Below are 20,870 nucleotides of genomic sequence, written 5' to 3'. Positions count from 1 at the left end.
GTTCTTTACCACTAGTGCCACCTGGGGCATTAAAATCACATGAGGTGCTGTCTGTTCTATGATTCTGGTTAGACAACTTTTCACTCTGGAATAATTTTAGAAAATTATTTAGAACTTTAGAGAAGCTACGAAGATGGTACAGAAAGTTCTCATCTACCCTTCACCCAGACTCCTCCAAATGTGAATGTCTTACACAACCAGGAACAAACACCTGTCAAGTCCAGGATGCCAACATTAGTACAAGGCTATTAACTGAACCCAGACATCTGGGATTTCACGAGTCTTTCCACTAACATCACAGTTACGTCCCAGGATCCAATTCAGGGTCCAGAATTGCATTTAATCACGTCTTGTTAGTCTCCTCCGATCTGTGGGAGTTTCTGTCTTCTTTTTCATGATCTTGACCAGTGTAGCTCTTAATACAGGCTGATTTTCTCTTTTTAAAAAGATAGCTATTTATTTATCTGGCTGTGCTGGGTCTTTGCTGTGACACGCGAGATTTTCGATTTTCATTGAGGCATGTGGGATCTTTAGCTATGGCAGGTGGGATCTAGTTCCCTAACCAGGGATTGAACCAGGCCCCTGAATGGGGAGCTTGAAGTCTCAGCCACTGGACCACGAGGGAATTCCCCAGGCTAACCTTCTTATACACTGTAAGGATGATGTCAAATAGGTAGGGAAAAGGGAGATATGGATGAATGTAAAGGACTGCAGACAGAAACCAAAGCATGGATGAGCCAGGCCCAAGGCTGCGCCTCTAAATGTAATGTCAGCTGGTCTGTAAGCGCCCTCTGGGTTGTAAGGTTTCCACTCCACTTCCACAGCTCAGAGCTGGATTTCTGCTATTAGAGAGAAGAGGCCAATTTCATTTTCAACATGGGTATCTGCACAAACACTGCAACTTCAGGGACTCAGGTGGCTGGTGTAATGAGCTATGAATGGCGGCATCTTATTCCTTTGGAATGTTGCCAGAGGATGATCCAGTTTCTTAAAGGTTAAAGACAAAAAGAGAGAGAGAGAGAGAGACAGAAAAGCCCTAAACATACCTAACACCTGAAAACAGCCAATATTTGATGCAACCTATAAAAGCTCAGTTTCATCCCCAGTCTCCGCCGGCAGAAAGGGGACAATGCCACTACTGGGACAGGAGCAGCCAGCATGTCAGTGGCTACTCTGATATCTTTGGATTAGAGGCGCCCCAGACACTAGGGGCTTTAGCAGTGCCCTCCACCCTCCTGACCACCCGTGTGTTTAGACTAACAGATGCATGGCAAATGGATACCGGTCGGCAAGTAAAAAGTTCAGCAGTCTAAAAACACCAGCACCACCCTGAGGGGAACACAGCCTCCTCTGTGGGGTGGAGGCTGTGACTGAAGAGAGCGCCCTTGCCCTGGACAAGCCACCACCTGCAGAATCCCTCGAGGGAGCGGTGAGGCCAGCGCTGTGACTGCTCTTGAGCTCAGTGAGGCTCCTCCACAGTGTGAAGAGTGGGGCCGATCCTCCCATCACATTAGGTGCCGATACATCGCTTGTAAATATGTATCAGGGGAGGTAACTTCCTGTCTTTTCCTTCTGTTGTCAGGGAAGGCTTAGTATTTATTTTTATTTTTGGCTGCGCCACATGGCATGAGGGACTTTAGCTCCCTGACCAGGGATTGAACCTGGGCCCCCTGCATTGGAAGTGCAAAATCCTAACCACCGGGCCACCAGGGAAGTTCCAGGGAAGGCTGAGTATTAATATCAGTGCAAAAAAAGCCAATTCTGATGGATGAGAACTTGATTCCCTTAAAGTAGTCTACTGAAAAATGTGAACATAAAAACTTATCCAGTTAACACATACAACTGCTTACATACTTCTATATTTTTATGATGATTTTAAAAATTATTTATTTATTTGGCTGCACCAGGTCTTAGTTGCAGCATCTGAACTCTTAACTGCAGCATGTGGGATCTAGTTCCCTGACCAGGTATAGAACCTGGGCCCCCTGCATTGGGAGTGTGAAGTCTTAATCACTGGCCCACTGGGAAAGTCTCAGCCTACATGCTCTTAAAATCACTGCAGTGTGTGTGGTGCTTCTTTGTTTCTAACAGGGAGATGGTTTGGTCTTGTAATAGGAAACCATGATGTTTTGCTGGGAAGAAGTCACCCTGCTGTTCCACTGAGTGGGGACAATGAAAAGCCTAGACTCTGAGGAAGGGATGCGTACGCGAGGCCTGAGGCTTTTCAGTGGCCCCAATTGCTGCCGTGAAAAACTGTAACCAACCCATGTCTTCAAAACAAAGGGAGCTTTAAACTGGGGCATGAAGTGTGAGGAGAAATTCAGTAAATACAATAGGATTCAAGTTTCCTTTTTTGATGAAAAAAATTCTAAGCTATTAGATCTAACACTTTGCTACCACGAACAAAATGTGACATGACGCACTGCTACTTCCACCGAGCCAAAAGCCAGAAACCAAATGCTCACCGGGAGCTCACTGGGACTGCGGATGGGTCAAGGGCCTGACACGATAGGGAGTGGTGGGGACTGGGGCAAACTGGATGGTACAGTCCAGTCCAAACAGCAGGGGCTCCTCATGTCTGGATCAACTGTTGGCTCAGAGGGGAATTTAGATACAGTTGTCAGATCTTCTGACTTTTCCAGAGAAGATAAGATACTTTTATGTAAAGCTTCCCAAATTTTAAAGTCAGCAACTACAATTCATTGTGTGGACAACCAAAACATAGCTGTATGTAGAAAATGGCCTGTAGGCTACCAATGTTAAGCAGTGGAGAAACCCTGTTTTGCTTCTCTTCTCATCTGTATTCAAAGGTCTTTAGAAGGTTTCATATCAGAATTAGAAGAGACAGGCATACAGGTTTGAGACCAGGTTTGCTGATGAAGAAGTAACTCAACGACAGTTAACATTAACATCTATCAGAATTTCTTGGGCATCAGAACCAAGTTTCTATAATGAAATTAAGTAATAACATCTACACATTTTTATAGCCAATACAGAGTTTTACAGTTTTCAGATGAATTTCTCCACTTGATCTGCATATCATTATTTTTCAGATAGTAACTTGGAAGCGTGAAGCAATCAAATGGCCTTCCCAAGGTTCTAAGACTGCTCAGGGGCAGAGTGAAAGAAAACGGAACCTTCTTTTTTTGGCTGCTCTGGGTCTTCATTGCGGTGCATGGGCCTTCTCTAGTTAAGGTGAGTGGGGGCTACTCTCCAGGTGCAGTGCATGGGCTTCCCACTGGAGCATGGGCTTTAGCTGTGCGGGCTTGGGAGCTGTGGCCCACGGGCTTTGTTGCCCAGCAGCATGTGGGATCTTCCTGGAGTAGGGATTGAACTCGTGTCCCCTGTACCACCAGAGAAGCCCAAAGGGAAACTTCTGGATTTCAGTGATTGTTCTCACAAGGCATGGTGGCCCAGGTTATCTACTACATAGACATTGCTATCTGTCTTGTTTTATTCTCTATAATATTTTAACAGTATAGCTCATTAGAGCTGGAAGGATCATTACAGAGAATTTAATCCAGTAGCTCTCAACTTTTCTCTGCTTCCTTTTTGTTCACATGCACAACCCTTAATATCACCAAACAATTCCTACGTGCAGTTATGACCTCAGCTGGAGAGAGGCATTCAGGACCCTGGAGGGTAGAAATGTGTGTGTGTGTGGAAGGACGTGTACATGTAGCCAGAACTGTACCCTTGCAGACACCCCCAGACCATCACCTCAGTCAGCCTGTTCCCTCCCCGGGGTTAAAACTTACTGGTCTAGTTCATCCATCCATTCCCCTGATGGGTTAGGAAACACTGGACAAGTTCGATGACCGACGATCCCAAGTTCACAGAGCTATAAAGTGGCAAACCCAAGTGTAAAATTCAGTCCCTTAAACCAAAAGATAAGGTGAAAAGGGGACTCTGACACCGTCAGACATTCTCACAGGCCCCAGAGCAGGTTGCAGGGTTTTGGGGGGTGTTATTCTGTAGCTGTTGAGGTGTCCCTTCCTGGGACACCAGGTGCAGAGCTTCTCTTACCTCCCAGCCTTCCATCTCCAGTCCTCTCTTGCCATAGATGTCGTAGATGGCCCTGGTCTGGGGGTCACTGAGCACTGCAAATGAAAAAACCCAATGTGTTTACAAAGCACTGAGTCCTCTGCTTAGTCCTGACCACACCAGCAGCAGGCAAGCCTACCTCTCTTTGTCCTTCTCCTTCCAACCACAATCTTCCCAGAGACTCCGCCATTCCTGATGTGTCTTTCCTTCTACTTGCCTTCCAGATCCAACTAAGAACGTGTTTAAAGGCGGCTCCAGGTGGGAAATGCCAGATTTTTCATGTCCGAGCTACTCTTCTTTGTGAGGGGTGCTGACTCTGTATCACTAAAGGACAGTAGTTTTTAAAAAGACTGTCCTAAGTTTCTGTCACAGTCTATAGAGTACCTTGGCTTGAGAGAGCAAATTCCAGTTTCTAACAATGCCTAATGTAAACTTATGGACAGGCTCTGACTGGAAAAATCTGTCTTACTTACCCTATAGAGATTCACTAGCTCCTAAAGCCATCTATGTAGGGTGTTTGGTTTTTTTTGCACTTCTCTTCTTTATTTATGAATCATTTAGAAAGGCACAAACACCGTTCACTATGGTGTCGGCCACGTCACCTAAAGTGCATCAGAAAAATGTTGTTCAGTAAGAACAAGAGGGACTTTACTGGCAGTCCAGTGGTTAGGACTGGACTAACCTAACCTGCAGGGGGCCCAAGTTTGATACCTGGTTGGGGAACTAAGGTCCCACATGCTGCACGGTGTGGCGAAAAAATTAAATAAATAAACATTTTAAAACACGACATTAAAAAAATTAAAAGGGCGGTAGGTAACTGACTCTGAACATCCATACAGTTATTTCTACTGGGTCAACTTCTGTTCCAGACCTTTGAATCTCCCCACTCTCCCCTACCCCGGCTCCTGAGAATTCCCATATATTTTTAGGTCTAATTAAAAAATGATGTAAATGACACTGTGCTGTGCTATGCTTAGTCACCCAGTCGTGTCCAACTCTTTGTGACCCTATGGACTGCAGCCTGCCAGGCTCCTCTGTTCTTAGGGATTCTCCAGGCAAGAATACTGAAATGGGTTGCCATGCCCTCCTCCATGGAACCTTCCCAACACAGGGATTGAAGCTAGGTCCTCTGCATTGCAGGTGGATTCTTTACCATCTGAGCTACCAGGGAAATCCAAAAATACGAGAGTGGGTAGCCTATCCCTTCTCCAGCGGAACTTCCCAACCCAGGAATCAAACTGGGGTCTCCTACATTGCAGGCAGATCCCTTACCAGCTGAGCTACCAGGGAAGCCCTGTAAATGACTCTTGGTTGGTTTAGTCACGAAGTCATGTCTGACTTGTGTGATCCCGTGGATTGTAGCATGCCAGGCTCCTCTGTCCATGGGATTCTCCAGGCAATACTGGAGTGGGTTATCCTTTCCTTCTCCAGGGGAATCTTCCTGACCCAGGAATCAAACCCGGGTCTCCTGCATTGCAGGCAGATGTTTTACCAACTGAGCTATGAGGGAAGCCATGTAAATGACTCTATCCATATTCAAATCTAACAGGGAAGAAAGAAATGCTGACCATTGTAAAACCTGGGAGCCAAACTTCTTGAGCTGATTTCTAGGATTTAAGAAGGAATTCTTTATTCACCACCTCAGTCTCCCTTCAGGCCAAATACTGGAGCCAGGCCTGCTGCTACAGCATGTTCACAAGCACTGGAAGGCTTTTCTGCTAACTCTTCCCCAAATCTCCAAAACAACGTAATCCAGCTATGAGGGCAATTCAAACAACCAAATACAAGATAAGGAACAAGCTGTATTCAGACCAGACAAATAGCTTGAACAGTTACATCTGGTGAAGACACAGACTGATTATACACACCTATGTGCCAGTCTCAGTTTTACTGGTCATTAAAATCTAACTTTTTGGTAAAACTATGGTGAAATACAGCAAAGTGCTTTCATGTCCACAATGAGAAATCTTTATATATCATAAAGAAAATCTAATTTTTGGTCGGTTTAATTAAGGAGCAAATCACCAAGTGGCTCTGGAATAAATAACTTACTTTACTTGGCATATATCCTAAGAGTGAGAACACATTTAACTTTAATTTTAAAAATTGTGGTTATAATATACACAACATAAAACTGATCATTTAAACCATGTGTAAGTGCACAATTCACTGGTTTTAAATATATTCATGATGTTGTATAACCATCATCATAATCTATTAGAATTGTCTCATCCTCTCAAACAGAAACTAAACTGTACCTATGAGTGATTTTACTATTTCATAAGCAAATATATTATAAAATTTTCTTTCTGAAATATATAAGAGGTAAGTATAAAAATCAGAATTACTTGATTCTATTTCCTATTATGCTTTTTAACATAATTTTCTTCCTTTTATTAGAATCTTTCCTTAACTGAATGCTATAGAACCAAGAAAATCACTTTCAGATGGAAAAAATGTTCTTTGTATCTTCTCAAAAGAAAAGAACAAAGTAAGCTTGTCTGTAGCGATCAGCCTTTCACCTTTAAGAGTTCCCTTTAGAAGAAAACGAGTAAACGATTTAAAACTGGAGTATTCCCCTGCAATTCAGATCTGGGGCTATTACTTCACCTGCGGTCTCATTTTCTATTTACTGGACACATATTGATTTCCAAAGCAAAATACTACTCTTTCAAAGGACCCTGTCAGTAAAAGCACTAAACTAACCGCCTCTTTTATGCACCTCAAAGGACTTTCTTTTTCTATCCTCTACAAATCAAGCCTCTTAAAAATCGAGTGTCTGCTACAAGACACTGTTGTTTCTACACTCGGGTGCTTCTACAGAGCCAAGCCCCACACTGACCTTCATAAGCCTGGTGAACGAGGTTAAACAGTCGCTCGGCCTGCGATTTGAGCTCTGGGTCTCTGTGCTTGTCGGGGTGGTAAAGCATACACAGCCGCCGGTAGGCTGCTTTCAGCTCTTCACAAGAGGCCTGCAGGAAGAAAAAGCCAATTAGAAGACAATCGATGAGACTTAAATATTATCATGATCAGAATCAGCCTTGAAATGGGAAGCTATCAGCCACGTTCCAACACGTCTGCTGTCTACATGCAGGATATAATGAAGTTATGCTTTATTACTTCGATAAGGCCTCTTTTTTCCAGTTAATAAAGCGATCAATTATGTACATCAAAAGCAACTGTGTTTTGCTGGGAAATGCTACTATCAGAGAGAATGAAAGCGTGTGTCCCCACCCTGGTTCTCTGCGCTCTTGGCGGAAATGAGAATCGTCACAGAGACCTGCTTGCTCTTTAACCCAAGTCATGCAAAGTCGATTGTGCCAAGGTACTCTCAACAGAGACTGTTCAGAAGGGGAGAAGAGCTATAAACCATTAGAAAGAAACGCCATGCATTTACTCGGTCTTCAGACAAAGGAAACTCAGTGAATATTCATCCTTAAAAAATCAAAGACATAAAATTGTCAAATCAACACATTTCTATTCAACTGCTAATTCTAAAAGGAAGCACACAAAGCAGGCAAAAATACTTCACTATCTGTAGTAAAAACAAGCCTCCCCACCCACAGCACCCAAAGGCTCAACACATACAACTCTCCAACTCCTTTTTATTTATTTATTGGCTGTCCCAGGTCTTAGTTGTAGCACTGGGAACTTTGATCTTCATGGTGGCATGTGGGATCTAGTACCCTGGCCAGGAATTGAACCTGGGCCCTCTGCCCTATGACCCGGGTTCAATTCTTGGGTCAGGAAGATCCCTTGGAAAAGGGAATGGCTACCCACTTCAGTATTCTTGCCTGGAGAATTCCATGGACAGAGGAGCCAGGTGGGCTATAGTCCATGGGATCACAAAGAGTCGGACGTGACTGAGCGACTCACTTTCCCTTTCCCCTGCACTGGGAGCGCAGTCTTAGCCACTGGACCACCAGGGAAGTCCCTCTCTAACCTTCTGTGTAATTAGTTTGAGGGCAGAATGTGCCATAAGAGGAGCACAGAGCACAAGCAGGCTCTGGGTGTGTTTGAACAATGCAGAAGGGAGGGAGGAGGAGGGATGACAGAAACCCGCTTTCTACTCTGCCTGACTCAGCCACCAAGAACTCCTCAGCAAGAGTCTTCACTGGAGGCTCTACAAACACCACACCACCTCTGGTGCCACCTCGGCTGGGCCCTCGGCTGTGCTCTGGGAAAGTACAATGTCTGATTTCATATCAACCTCAGGGACCTTTTTAGTCTATCAGAGGTGATACCAAATGTGCAGCTTTGTCAAATGATTTGTTTTTAATTGGAATATAATTGCATTACAATGTTGTGTCCGTTTCTGCTGTATAGCAACGTGAATCAGCTATGCTGTTGTTCAGCTGCTAAGTCTTGTTGGGTTCTTTTCGACCCCATGGACTGCGGCATGCCAGGCTTCCCTGTCCTTCTCTATCTCCTGAAGTTTGCTCATATTCACAACCATTGAGCCGGCGATGCTATCTAACCATCTCATCCTCTGTTCCCCCACTTCTCCTCCTGCCCTTAATCTTTCTGAGCATCAGGGTCTTTTCCAGTGAGACAGCTCTTTGCATCAGGTGGCCAAAATATTGGAGCTTCAACTTCAGCACCAGTCCTTCCAATGAATATTCAAGGTTGATTTCCTTTAGGATTGACTGGTCTGATCTTCTTGCAGTCCAAGGGACTCTCCAGAATTTTCTCCAGCACCACAATTTTGAAAGCATCAATTCTTTAGCACTAAGCCTTCTTTATGGTCTAACTCCCATACCCATACATATATACATATGTCCCCTTCCTCGTGAGCCTCCCTCCCACCTACACCTCATCCTACCCCTCTCAGCCACCACCGGGCTAAGCTCCCAGTGCTATATAGCAGCTTCCTGCCAGTTATCTATTTTACACACGGCAGTGTGCATACACATCAGTGCCTCCCCCCCGATCTGTACCACCCTCTCCTCCCCTCCTCCCTCTCCATAAGTCTGTTCTCCACATCTGCGTCTCTATTCCTGCTCTGCAAATAGGTTCATCAGTGCCATTTCTCCTAGATTCCATATATATGCAGTAAAATGTGACTTTTTTTTCTCTTTCTGACTTAGTTTGCTCTGTATGAGTCTCTAAGTCCATCCACATCTCTACAAATGACTTAATTTTGTTCCTTTTCATGGCTGAGTAACATTCCATTGTATGTATCTATCACATCTTCTTTATCCATTCATCTGTTGATGGACATCTAGGATGTCCAGGTGATTTGTCAAGTAAACAACATTTTATTTTGGGAGGCAACCCCACCATTTTGACAACAGAGGCAAATTCTGGGTCACTGACAACATGCCAGAGGGGACTGAAAAGCCAGCCTTCCAGGTGGAGAATGGGACCAGGTCCACAGTGAGGATGCTGAGGAAGGACCGGAGCTCTGGGCCCTGGAACATAGGAAAGCAGTCATAGTGCTTAAGGCATCAAGGCATTAAGATTACAAGGGAAGACGTCAAACTGCATTTTTCTGTAATTTCCACCGTTTTTCAATATCTTCCAATTCCAGGAGTAATGAGTGCTTCTGTTGTTGTTGTTGTTGAGTCGCTAAGTCATGTCCGACTCTTTTGGACTGTAGCTCTCCAGGCTCCTTTGCCCAAGGGATTCTCTAGGCAAGAATACTGGAGTGAGTAGCCATTCCCTTCTCCAGGTGATCTTCCCAACCCAGAGACTGAACTTGCATCTCCTACATTAGCAGGTAGATTCTTTTACCACTGAGCCACCAGGCAAGCCCGTAAGAACAGAGGTTCAGGCAAATGAGCTTTCTGACCCTTGGTTTTCTCACCTGCTAGAGCAGATGAAACCATGCTCAGGGATGGTGTGGGAATAAAATGAGACAGTGACCACACAGTGCTTCTTATGGCCCACGGCAACAACCTATTCTCTATAGCTCTTCTAAAACCTTTTCTTCACACTGTAGGCAACAGTACCTCTCACACTTATTTTGAGGAGTAAATAGTACATGTACAAGCTTTTAACAGTGCCTTGCACGTGAGAGGAATTTAATCACTATAGCTGTCATTACTGCCACAATTCAGCTGTGATACCCTTTTGGCAGCAGGAATATAGAAACTGGGATATTTACAGCCCTTGTGTGAGGATGACAGGAGTATTCATTCATGAAGTGGCCCATGTTTGTGAAAATTTACTAAGCTGCATGCCCATGATGTGGACTCTTCTATGCATATGTTCTATTTCAATAAGAACACAAGACTCCAGGGACTTCCCTGGTGGTCTGGTGGATAAGACTCTGGGCTTCCACTGCAGGGGGCTTGGGTTTGATCCCTGGTCAAGGAACTAAGATCCTGCATGCCCTGCCTGCAGTGTGGCCCAAATCAAAACAACACTCCATGGAAGAGAGGGGCCTCAATGCTCCCATCTCTGCAGTTCCCCTTTCTTTTTCCCACCATAGGCCTCTTTTTATACTTATGTCAATTAATTATACATCACATTCCTTGCCACACTTACCAAGATGCCACCTGCACCAAGCTCCAATGTTTTAAGTAAATAAAGAACAGCTAACCAGTGGCAAATTCAATGTCTTCTCCAGATAGGTTTACTTATGTGATGATGTAAAAGGGGCTTGTTCCTTCCTGAGGAGCCATGATGAATTAATCTCTTTCTGCAAATTTTAATTGTTCCTTCCAGCATCTCATAAAAATTACAAGTGCAGGATTAGATAGATTTGACTGACTTTAGGTTAGACTGCTATTTCCTCATTGTAAAAAGTAAACCAGAAGACAAGGGAGTAGAGTACCTAGTTTGCAATACCTTCTTTAGTCAAATTAATACATGGCTTAACGTGCTATTGATTAAGTAATAGAAACAAGAAGTTTCATTTTTAATAAATATCACATTCAATAAAAGGTTAGATTGAGCCTTTCATCATAACCGAATAGCTAAGGTCACTGGTTCGATATTTCATAAATGATAAACTCTTTCACTATCATAAAAACACTGATATCAGAACTTCCCTGGTGGTCCAGTGGTTAAGACTCTGTGCTTCCAACACAGGGGGCATGGGTTCAACCTCTAATTGGAGAACTAAGATGACACATGCCACTTGGCATGACCAAAAAATGAATAAAATAAAAATGCTGATATCATTTCAAAATATGTGATAACATTAAAAATGATACCTCAAATTATGTACTTATTCCTAAAATTGTATATAAAATTAAGTGATGTATCATGCTGTAAGTCTGAAAAGTTTCATCATCTCAATCATCTAGTTATAATTTTAATGGAAAGTAAATCTAATATAAATTCAATCTTTATATATCATAAAATTCACAGTGAAAAGATCCCTAGAGACCTGTAGAGTTTAGTGGTCTGTTAAAACTGTTGGATTAGATGCTGTACAATACAAAAATGCAATAAAGCACAAAAAAGAAATTCAAGACAAACATATTAAAAAGCTAAAATGTCTCTACGCAGTTGTCGTCTATGCAGAAAATCATGAAGTCTATCAGAAAACCTACTAAGTGATTTTTTAGCAAGGTCATGGGATACAGGATCAATAAACATCAATTTATTTCTATAGATTAAAAACTGAAACTTGGTATCACTGACAAACATTCACTACTTAGGGATAAACTGAACAACTACAAGACCCATACTCTGAAAGCTACAATGCACTGCTGACAGAAATGAAAGACCACAAATAATGGCATGATAAGCTAGCTTCATGTATCAGAAGATTCAGTATTATTCAGATGTCAAATTTCCCCAAAGCAGCCTACAGATTCAATGCAATCCAATAAGAATTCCAGTAGGCTTTTTTTTGGGTAGAAACTGACAAGACAATTCTAAAATTTATATGGAAAAACAATATGGAGCAAGAAGAAATTTTACTTTCCAGTTATTTTACTAACCAAAATAACTTTGAGGAGGAACTGGAGGACTCACAATACTGGACTTTAAGACTGCTCTGGTAATCAAGACAGCGTGCTACCGGTAAAAGAACAGATATACATAAATCAGTGGACCAGAAGTGAGTTCACAAATAGACCCCCATATATATGGTCATGTGTACAATATAAGGTAATGCAATGCGGAAAAGATAGTTTTTCAATAAATGATGATAGAAGAAAGGAATATTCACATGTGGAAAAATGAACCTTGACCTTTACTGTGAGATACTGGGACCTGCCTGGTGAAATGAAAGTAATGACAGTAACTCAAAGACATATGAAGAAATTAAGATCTCAGAAAAGGAAATACATGGGCAATTATAAAAGCTAGTATTATTACAAAAACAATTTGTAACTCCACATCTTGTTTTCTCAATGATTTCAGACACTAACACATTAAAAAAAAGATTAATCTAAAAGGAACTCCAGCTTATAACTTCATGTTTTGTTTCTACATAATTTAAGAAACTAATGCATTCTAAAAAATAATCACTAGTTTATTTTTTAGACACATAATATGTAAAAATGTAATTTTATGACATCAATAACTGAAAGAGGTAGGACAGAGTTGCAAAATAAAAGTTGTGGTACATTATTCAAGTTAAACTGGAATAAGTTCAAATTAGAGTGTTACAACTTTAGGATGTTAAATGTAATCTAAGGAGTTAAATGTGACCACAAAGGAAACAGTTATAGCATATACATGAAAGGAAATGAGAGGTGATTTAAAACATTTCACTACAAAAAATCAGCTTTAACACAAATGATAGTAATGTGGGACCTGAGACAAAAAAAAAAAACCCAAAACAACCAAAACAGTGCACAGAAAACAAATAGCAAAGTGGCAGAAATATTCCTTCTTATAAGTAATTTCTTTAAACGTCAATAGATTAAATTCTCTAATCAAAGACAAAGACCGGCAGAACGGATAAAAACACATGACCACCTGTATACTACCAACAAGACACTCAACTGAGAGCCAAAACAAACAGGTAGAAAGTAAAAGGATGGAAACAGATATTCCTTGCAACCACTGTAGTAATCAAAAGAGAGCAAGACTATTATTAATACCAGATAATACAGACATGAAATCAGAAAAGGTTATAAGACACAAAGAAAGACATCCAATAATAAAAAAAGCTTCTGTGCAGCAAGAAGATAGAATAACTATAAACTTCAGTTTCAGCATTAGTCTTCCAGTGAATATTCAGAGTTGATTTTCTTTAGGACTGAAGGTTTGATCTCCCTGCTGTCCAAAGGACTCTCAAGAGTCTTCTCAAACAACAGAGTTTGAAGGCATCAAGCCTTCAGCACTCAGTTTTCTTTATGGTCCAACTTTCACATTCATACATGACTACCAGAAAAATCATAGCTTTGACTACATGGACCTTCGTCAGCAAAGTAATGTTCTGCTTTTTAATATGCTGTCTAGTTTGTCATAGTTTTCCTTCCAAGGACCAAGTTTCGTTTAATTTCATGACTGCAGTTGGCATTCACAGTGATTTTAGAGCCCGAGAAAATAAAACTGGTCACTGCTTCCACTTTTCCCCCTTCTATTTGCCACGAAATGATGGGAATCAGACACCATGATCTTTGTTTTTTGAATGTGGAGTTTCAAGCCAGCTTTTTTACTCTCCTCTTTCACCCTCATCAAGAGGCTCTTTAGTTCCTCTTCACTTTCTACCATTAATATACACACGTCTATATGTAAAACAGCAAAAAAGAACCTATTTTATAGCACAGGGAACTCTATTCAATACTCTATAATGACCTATATGGGAAGAGAATCTAAAAAAAGAGTGAATACGTGCATACATATGACTGATCCACTTAGCTGTACAGTAGAGATGAACACAGCATTGTAAATCAACTATGGGCTTCCCCGATGGCTCAGAGGTAAAGAATCTGCCTGCAATGCAGGAGACTTGCAGGAGATGTGGGGTCTATCCCTGGGTAAGGAGGATCCCCTGGAGAAGGAAATGGTAATCCACTCCAATATTCTTGCCTGGAAAATCCATTGACAGAGGAGCCTGGCAGGCTACAGTCTGTGGGGATGCAAAGGAGTCAGACACAACTCAACAACTAAACAAACAACAAAATCAACTATACTCTAATAAAAATAAATTAAAAAAATAAAAAAAAAAAAGAGAGAAAAAGAAAAGCTAAAATCAAAAACAGCAGAAGGAAATCATAAAGATTAGAGCAGGTATAAATGAAATAGAGAATGGATAAGCAACAGAAATAAAATGAAAGTTGGTTCTTCAGAAAGATTACAAAAATCGACAAACCTCTGGCTAGACTGACTAAGGCAAAAAAGAAAGAAGACTCCAATGACTATGAAATGAAAGTGGAGCTATTACTATTCATTCTATAGAAACAGAAAATAGTTCATAAGAGAGCACTATGAATAACTGTACACCAAAAAAAAAAAAAATGAAAACAGATGAAATGGACAAATTACTAGAAATACAAAACCTACCAAGATCAAATCATGATGAAGTAAAAAATCTGCATAGACCCATAGCTAGTAAAGAGATTGAATGTGAAAGTGAAAGTCGCTCAATCATGTCCATGGAATTCTCCAGGCCAGAATACTGGAGTGGGTAGCTTTTCCCTTCTCCAGGGCATCTTCCCAACAAAGGGATAGAACCCAGATCTGCCGCATTGCAGGCAGATTCTTTACCAGCTGAGCTACAAGGGAAGCCAAGGAGACTGAATTAGTAATCAAAACCTCTTGACAAGGAAATGCCCTGGACCTGACAGATTCACTGGTGAATTCTTCCAGACATTTAAAGAACTAATAGCAATCTTCAAACTATTCCAAAATATTGAAGAGGAGGGGACACTTCCAAACTCATCCTATGAGGCCACTATCACCCTGATGCCAAAGACAAATAAAGATCCCACAAAAAAGAAAAAAACCTACAGACCAGAATCATTTATGAACAGTGATGTAAAAATCCTCAACAATATACCAGGAGAGTTCAGCAGCATATTAAAAGGACAAACATTACAACCAAGCTGGATTAATTCTTAGAATGAAACGACAGTTCCATGTATGAAAACTGATCAATACAATACACCATATTCAAAGAAACCCCATATGATCATCTCAATTGATGCAGAAAAAGCACTGACAAAACTCAATACCCTCTTGTGATAAAAACACTCAGCAAACTAGCAACAGAAGGTAAAAGAAACAAAAAGCCATAAAGAGGTCTTACAAACTGAGGAAGACAAACTCAAAGCTAACATCATATTCAATGGTGAAAGACTGAAAGTTTTTCCCCTGAGATCAGGAACAAGGGAAAAATGTCTGTTCTTACCACTTCTATTCAACATAGTACTACTGCAGGTCCTAGCCAGAGCAATTAGGTAAGAAAAAGAAATAAAAAATATCCAAATTGGAAAGGAAGAAGTAAAATTATCTGTTTACAGATGATACAATCATATATAGAAAACTCCGTAAAAATTCCACATACACGAAAACCTTGTTAGAACTAACAAATGAGTTCAGCAAAATTGCAAGCTACAAAAGTCAACACACAAAAATTAGCTGCATTTCTATACATGAACAATAAACCATCTGAAAAGGAAATGAAGAAAACAGGTCCATTTACAATAGCATCAAAAACAAACAAACAAACAAAACTTAAGAATTAACCAGGGAGGTAAAAAAGGCTTACAAGAAATTAAGATGACATAAATAAATGAAAAAGATACTTTATGTCAAGTGTCTTTGGAAAACTTTGGATTGGAAAACAATATTACTAAAATGTCAATAATATGCAAAGCAACTAACAAAATCAATGCAATCCCTATTAAAATCCCAATGACATTTTTTTACAGAAATAGAAAAGTCCACTCTAAGATCCACATGAATCTCAAGGGATCCCAAAAGCCAAAGCAATCTTGAAAAAGGACAAAGATGGAGGACTCATACTTCCCTATTTCAAAATTTACAACAAAGCTACAGTTACCAAAACAGATCAATACTGGCATAAAGACAGACATATAGACCAACAGAATAGAACAGAGAGCCCAGAAGTAAACCCTCAAACAAATGGTCAAATTATTTTTGACAAGTGTGCCAAGACTACTCAACAGGGAAGGGGTAAGCTTTTCAACAAATGGTACCAGGATAACAGAATATCCACATGAAAAGAGTAAAGACCATTACCTAACACCATATACAAAAATTAATGCAACTGATTTTTGTATGTTGACTTTGTATCCTGCAATTTTGGCTAATCCATCCAAACTTGATTAAAGATTTAAAGGTAGAGCTGAAACATTAAAACTCCTAGAAGAAAACAGACCAAAAGCTTCAAGGCACTGGATTTGGTAACAATTTCTCGAATGTAACATCAAAGATGCATAGGCAACAAAAGAAAGGAAAGAGAGATAAACTGGACTTCAACAAAATTAAGAACTTTCATGAATCGAAGAATACTATCAAGAAAGTAGAAAAACAACATGAAGAATGGGGGAAAATAGTTGCAGCTAGTATATATGATGAGAGATTAATAACTAGCATATATAAAGAATTCCTAAAACTCAACAAAAATAATCTGATTCAAATATGGCAAAGGACTTAATATATCAAAGAAGATATATCAATGGCTAAAAGCATACGAAAAGATGCTCAATATCACTAACCACTAGGGAAAAACAAGTCAAAGCCACAATGAGACATCACTCTATACCCATTAGGCTGGCTACTGTTCAAAACAAAAACAGAAAAAAAATAAGTGTTGGCAAAGATGCAGAGAAACTGGAACCCATGTGCACTGCTAGGGGGAATATAAAATGGTAGAGCTTTTATGGGAAATAGTATGGCAGTACCTCAAAAAAAATTAAAAGCAGATTTACCATACAATCCAGAAATTCCACTTCTGAGTAAATACCCAAAAGAACTGAAAGCAGGGTTTTGAACAGATATTTGTACACTCATATTCAGAGCAGCATTATTCACAACAGCTAAAACATGGACGCAGCCCACCCAAGTGCCCATCAACAGATAAACTGATAAGCAAAATGTGGCATATAAAGACAATGGAATATTATTCAGTCTTAAAAAGGCAGGAAATCCTGATGTGCTGCAACAAGGATGAACCTTGAGAACATTATGCTAAATGAAATAAATGAGTCGCAGAAAGAGAAATACTATACACGTTTACTTATGTAAGGTACCTAGAAGTAGTCAAAATCATAGACATAAAGTAGAATGGTGGCAGCCAGAGGCTGGTGGAAAGGGAGGTAAGGAGTTACTGTTTAATAGGGATAGAGTTTGAGTTCTGCAAAATGAAGAGTGTATGAGAAATAAATGGTGGCAGGTGCATAGCAATATGTAAGCATTTAACACTGCAGAATTGTATACTTAAAAATGACTAAGAAAAAATTTGCACAAAATTTTATGTGTATCTTACAAGTTAAAAAGTTGGAAACAATCCAATCCTTTGCAACCTGGTTTGGAAACTTTAACCTATGATTTCCTTTAGTAGGGGGGTCTTTTACTCCCCAATCCACTATGCTAGTTATCTGGTTGGCCATTTTTACCTGTATTCTCACATCTTTTGAGAAAATTTTCTCATATTAACTGTTTAATAATGCCTTCTCTTCATTTTACTTTATTTAATGCCTAAAAAATTTGATCTTCTAATTTTTAAAATTTACTTTTGTGGATGCTTCCTCGTCTTTAACTTCCAGTTTTTTATTTGTTATCTTCGTTTTAAGTTCCAAGAACTCTTTTTTTATATAGTATTTCTTTTTGATGAATCACCTTGCTGTTATTTCTTACATGCAGTATCTTATCTATCGGAAGGCAATCTAGTTCCCAAACTCTTTGCATTGTCTGCTTCCTTCTAGTTTCTCCTTGCTGTTGGCATGATCTCTCAGAATTCCTCTGGAGGCTTCCCTCAAACATCTGATGTTCTTTGACAGTTGATTTACACTTCATAGTAAGACACTAATAGGCTATTTGGAAGCTCTGTATGTGTGAACAGGTCTTGTCATCTGATGAGCTTCTTTCTGAAATGGCTGGGAGGGAACCTAAAAGTTTCATTTGGCAGTCTTTTCTCTTTATAGGCTAGTTCCTTCAGGGAAGAGCCCAGGAATAAAGGGGAAAATGCTAGAAGCCTCACCATGCAGGGTGCAAACACTTACGTTTCCCTGCTTTTGTTAGGGAGCCACTCTCACCCTCTACTGTCTATGTCTAAGCTCCAGAGTCTTTCTGGCTCAATTTCTCCAGGGAATAATCCTCCTGTCTCCTGGCTGGGTGGGCTAACAGATTTTCATCTGTCAGAGCTGAATACTATCATTAAAAAGGAAAAAAAAAAAATCTTTGTCAACCTGGTAGAGAAAAAGCAAAACAACAAACAAAAAACAGGCTTGTTTTAACCTGCATTTGTTAATTTACAAGTGAGGGTGAAAATTTTTCCAATCATTTATTTGCATTTCAGATTTCTTCTACTTGTTTCCTTTGTATTGTTTCCCTACTGGGGTATTCATTTTTTTTTTTTTTCCTTTTGAAGCCAAGAGTTCCTTACATATGTTGGAAATGTGAATTTGTATCAAATATAGACTCCTTTTAAGTCTTTGAATGTGCTTATAATTTTTTAAAGGTTTTAGAGATGTACCTCATTTTTGCAAAATCAAACCTATCCATGCTCTCTTTTCTGATTTCTGCTGTGGTATCATGCTTAGAAAAGTCTCCTGATAACAATTTCACTGTATTTGCTTCCCTTAGATAATTAAGCCATGGAAGACACTGCTCCATCTTCACTTTATTTAATTTCTAGTGACGGAGACCATCTCTGCATTCAAAGCGACAGCACACAGTCAAACAGCATCCGGTCATTCTGCTTTTATTTCCTATCTTCAATTAGCAAAGTCAGCTACAGCATGTGGGGACATCAGTATGGCTATCTGTCAGACGGACTACGTCAGTGGTTCCAAAGTGTGGTGTGGGGCCCCTGGGAGTTCCTGAAACCCTTTCAGGGGGTCCACAGGTCAAAACTATTTTCATAATAATACTCAGGTGTTATCTGCCTTTTCCTCATCCTCTCCCAAGCATTGCTACTCAGTTGCCAAGTCGTATCTGACTTTTCGTGACCTCATGGACTACACCGCACCAGGCTCCCCTGTCCCTCACCATCTCCCGCAGTTTCCTCAAGTTCATGTCCATTGAATCAGTGATGCCATCCAACCGTCTCATCCTCTGTTGCCCCCTTCTCCTTTTTCTCAATAAGCACACAGCAGGATTTTCCTGAGGTAACATGAGTTCTGATGGTTAGTGAAATGCGTACTTGTATACTTTCTTGTTTTCTAGAAGCTTCTAAGGTGGTAGCTTTATGCTATAAACACAAGAGTTTTCAGAGATTACCTCAATTGATTCTCAGTGTACTATCTTTCGTTCTGCCTGCAAACTCATTATTGTCCAATACATAGTTATTTTGAAATCCCTAAGTTTTTCTCATGCTTATACTGAAATATAAGAAGTACATTTTGTGTCTTATTGTTAAATATTGATAGCTATAACCCACATAAACAAAAGCTCTTTGGGGCCCTCAATAATTTAAGAATGTAAACAGGCCCCGACATTAAAAAGTTTGAGAACTGCTGGGTTGGTGATACCGCAGTGACAACAACCCCCAGATTCCAGAAGTTTCTCTCTCCCTCACACTATATGTCCATCTCGGGCCAGCTAGTTCTCTGCTTGGCACTGTCCTCTGGTCCCAGGTGGACAAAACAGACCCTTTGGAACCAGTGCTGATCGTGGAGGCAGAGGGAAGAGCAGGAGACTCCGGGTCACCTGCCCTTTAAGTGCCCCAGCCGGAGGGGAACACACGTCACTTCCATTCATGTCATTGGCTGCAGCTGGTCATGTGACCGCACTCAACCACCAGGGCACTAGGAAGTGCAGCCCCTCGCTAGTTAAGAGCCAATAATGTTTGGTGTATAGCACATCTAACTAGTACAATATTTCATTCAATACTTTGAAGACCCGATAGAGTATACAAGCAACAACTTAGTGATACCTCATACCTTCACTTTAAGAAAAGTAAAGCTGGACTTCCCTGGTGGTCCAGTGGTTAAGAATCTGCCTGCCAATGCAGGGGACACAGGTTCAACCCCTGGTCCAGGAAGGTTCCACATGCCTCGGAGTGACTGAGCCTGTAAGCCACAACTACTGAGCCTGGGCATTCTAGAGCCTGTGCTCAACAAGAGAAACCACTGCAATGAGAAGCCTGTACACCACTAGAGAGTAACCCGCCGCTTGTCACAACTAGAGAAAGCCTGCACAGCAACGAAGATCCATAAATAAACAAGTACAAATTTTAAAAAGTAAAGCTACCAGGCTTTTTATTGCTGAAGTCTATAAATTTCAAGCTCAAACTTCCAGGCTATATCCATATTACTGTATCTCAGCAACAAAACCTCCACAAACTATGTTCTTTTGGGTTGTGGGAAGTCTGCCTAATTACCGCAATTGGAGATTCATGACTGCCCATATGCTCCACGACAATCTGATCGAAATAAACTGCATCAGCTAATAAAAGGCTGTAATTTTTTATGATACTTGGTGCTCACAGAATTTAAAGGAAAAGGCAGATTTCAGAGCTAATTAACAGCAAGACAGCATGGGTACTCTGTGCTGAGCGAGAGCCACTTCATGAAGAGAAAGGGCGCTAGAGAGCACATGGTGTCGTTGAGTAGGTACTGATCACACCAAGAGACTAGCTTGCGAGAAGGTTCCCGCACAGCCTGAAGCTTCAGAAGACCAAAGGCTGCTCTCCACACGGCCCCACCCTCCTCTGATGCCCCCTTCCCTGCTCAGCAGCCTTCTACTCTTCTTGTTTACTTATGGGGAAATCTTTGGAGGCTCTGGAA

At 40.7% G+C, this 20,870-nt stretch overlaps 1 protein-coding gene and 1 non-coding gene across 2 annotated transcripts in view; both read right to left on the bottom strand.

Annotated features, from left to right (window-relative positions):
• The window catches only part of DNAJC11 (DnaJ heat shock protein family (Hsp40) member C11), a 62,463-nt gene that overhangs the window by 32,552 nt on the left and 9,041 nt on the right, over positions 1-20,870 (bottom strand). Inside the window, exons 2-3 of the mRNA XM_061160493.1 lie at positions 6,887-7,016; positions 4,027-4,100 (exon numbers count right to left, since the gene is read on the bottom strand). Coding sequence (XP_061016476.1) covers positions 4,027-4,100; positions 6,887-7,016 — 204 coding nt within the window. The remainder of the gene's footprint in view (positions 1-4,026; positions 4,101-6,886; positions 7,017-20,870) is intronic.
• On the bottom strand, positions 1,641-1,713 carry TRNAG-UCC (transfer RNA glycine (anticodon UCC)). The gene has a single exon. It is a non-coding gene; the product is annotated as a tRNA-Gly (tRNA).

The sequence above is a fragment of the Dama dama genome, chromosome 14 (genome assembly GCF_033118175.1).
Source record: "Dama dama isolate Ldn47 chromosome 14, ASM3311817v1, whole genome shotgun sequence".
Taxonomy (NCBI): Eukaryota; Metazoa; Chordata; class Mammalia; order Artiodactyla; family Cervidae; genus Dama; species Dama dama.
This window is presented reverse-complemented; position numbering and strand designations above follow the sequence as displayed.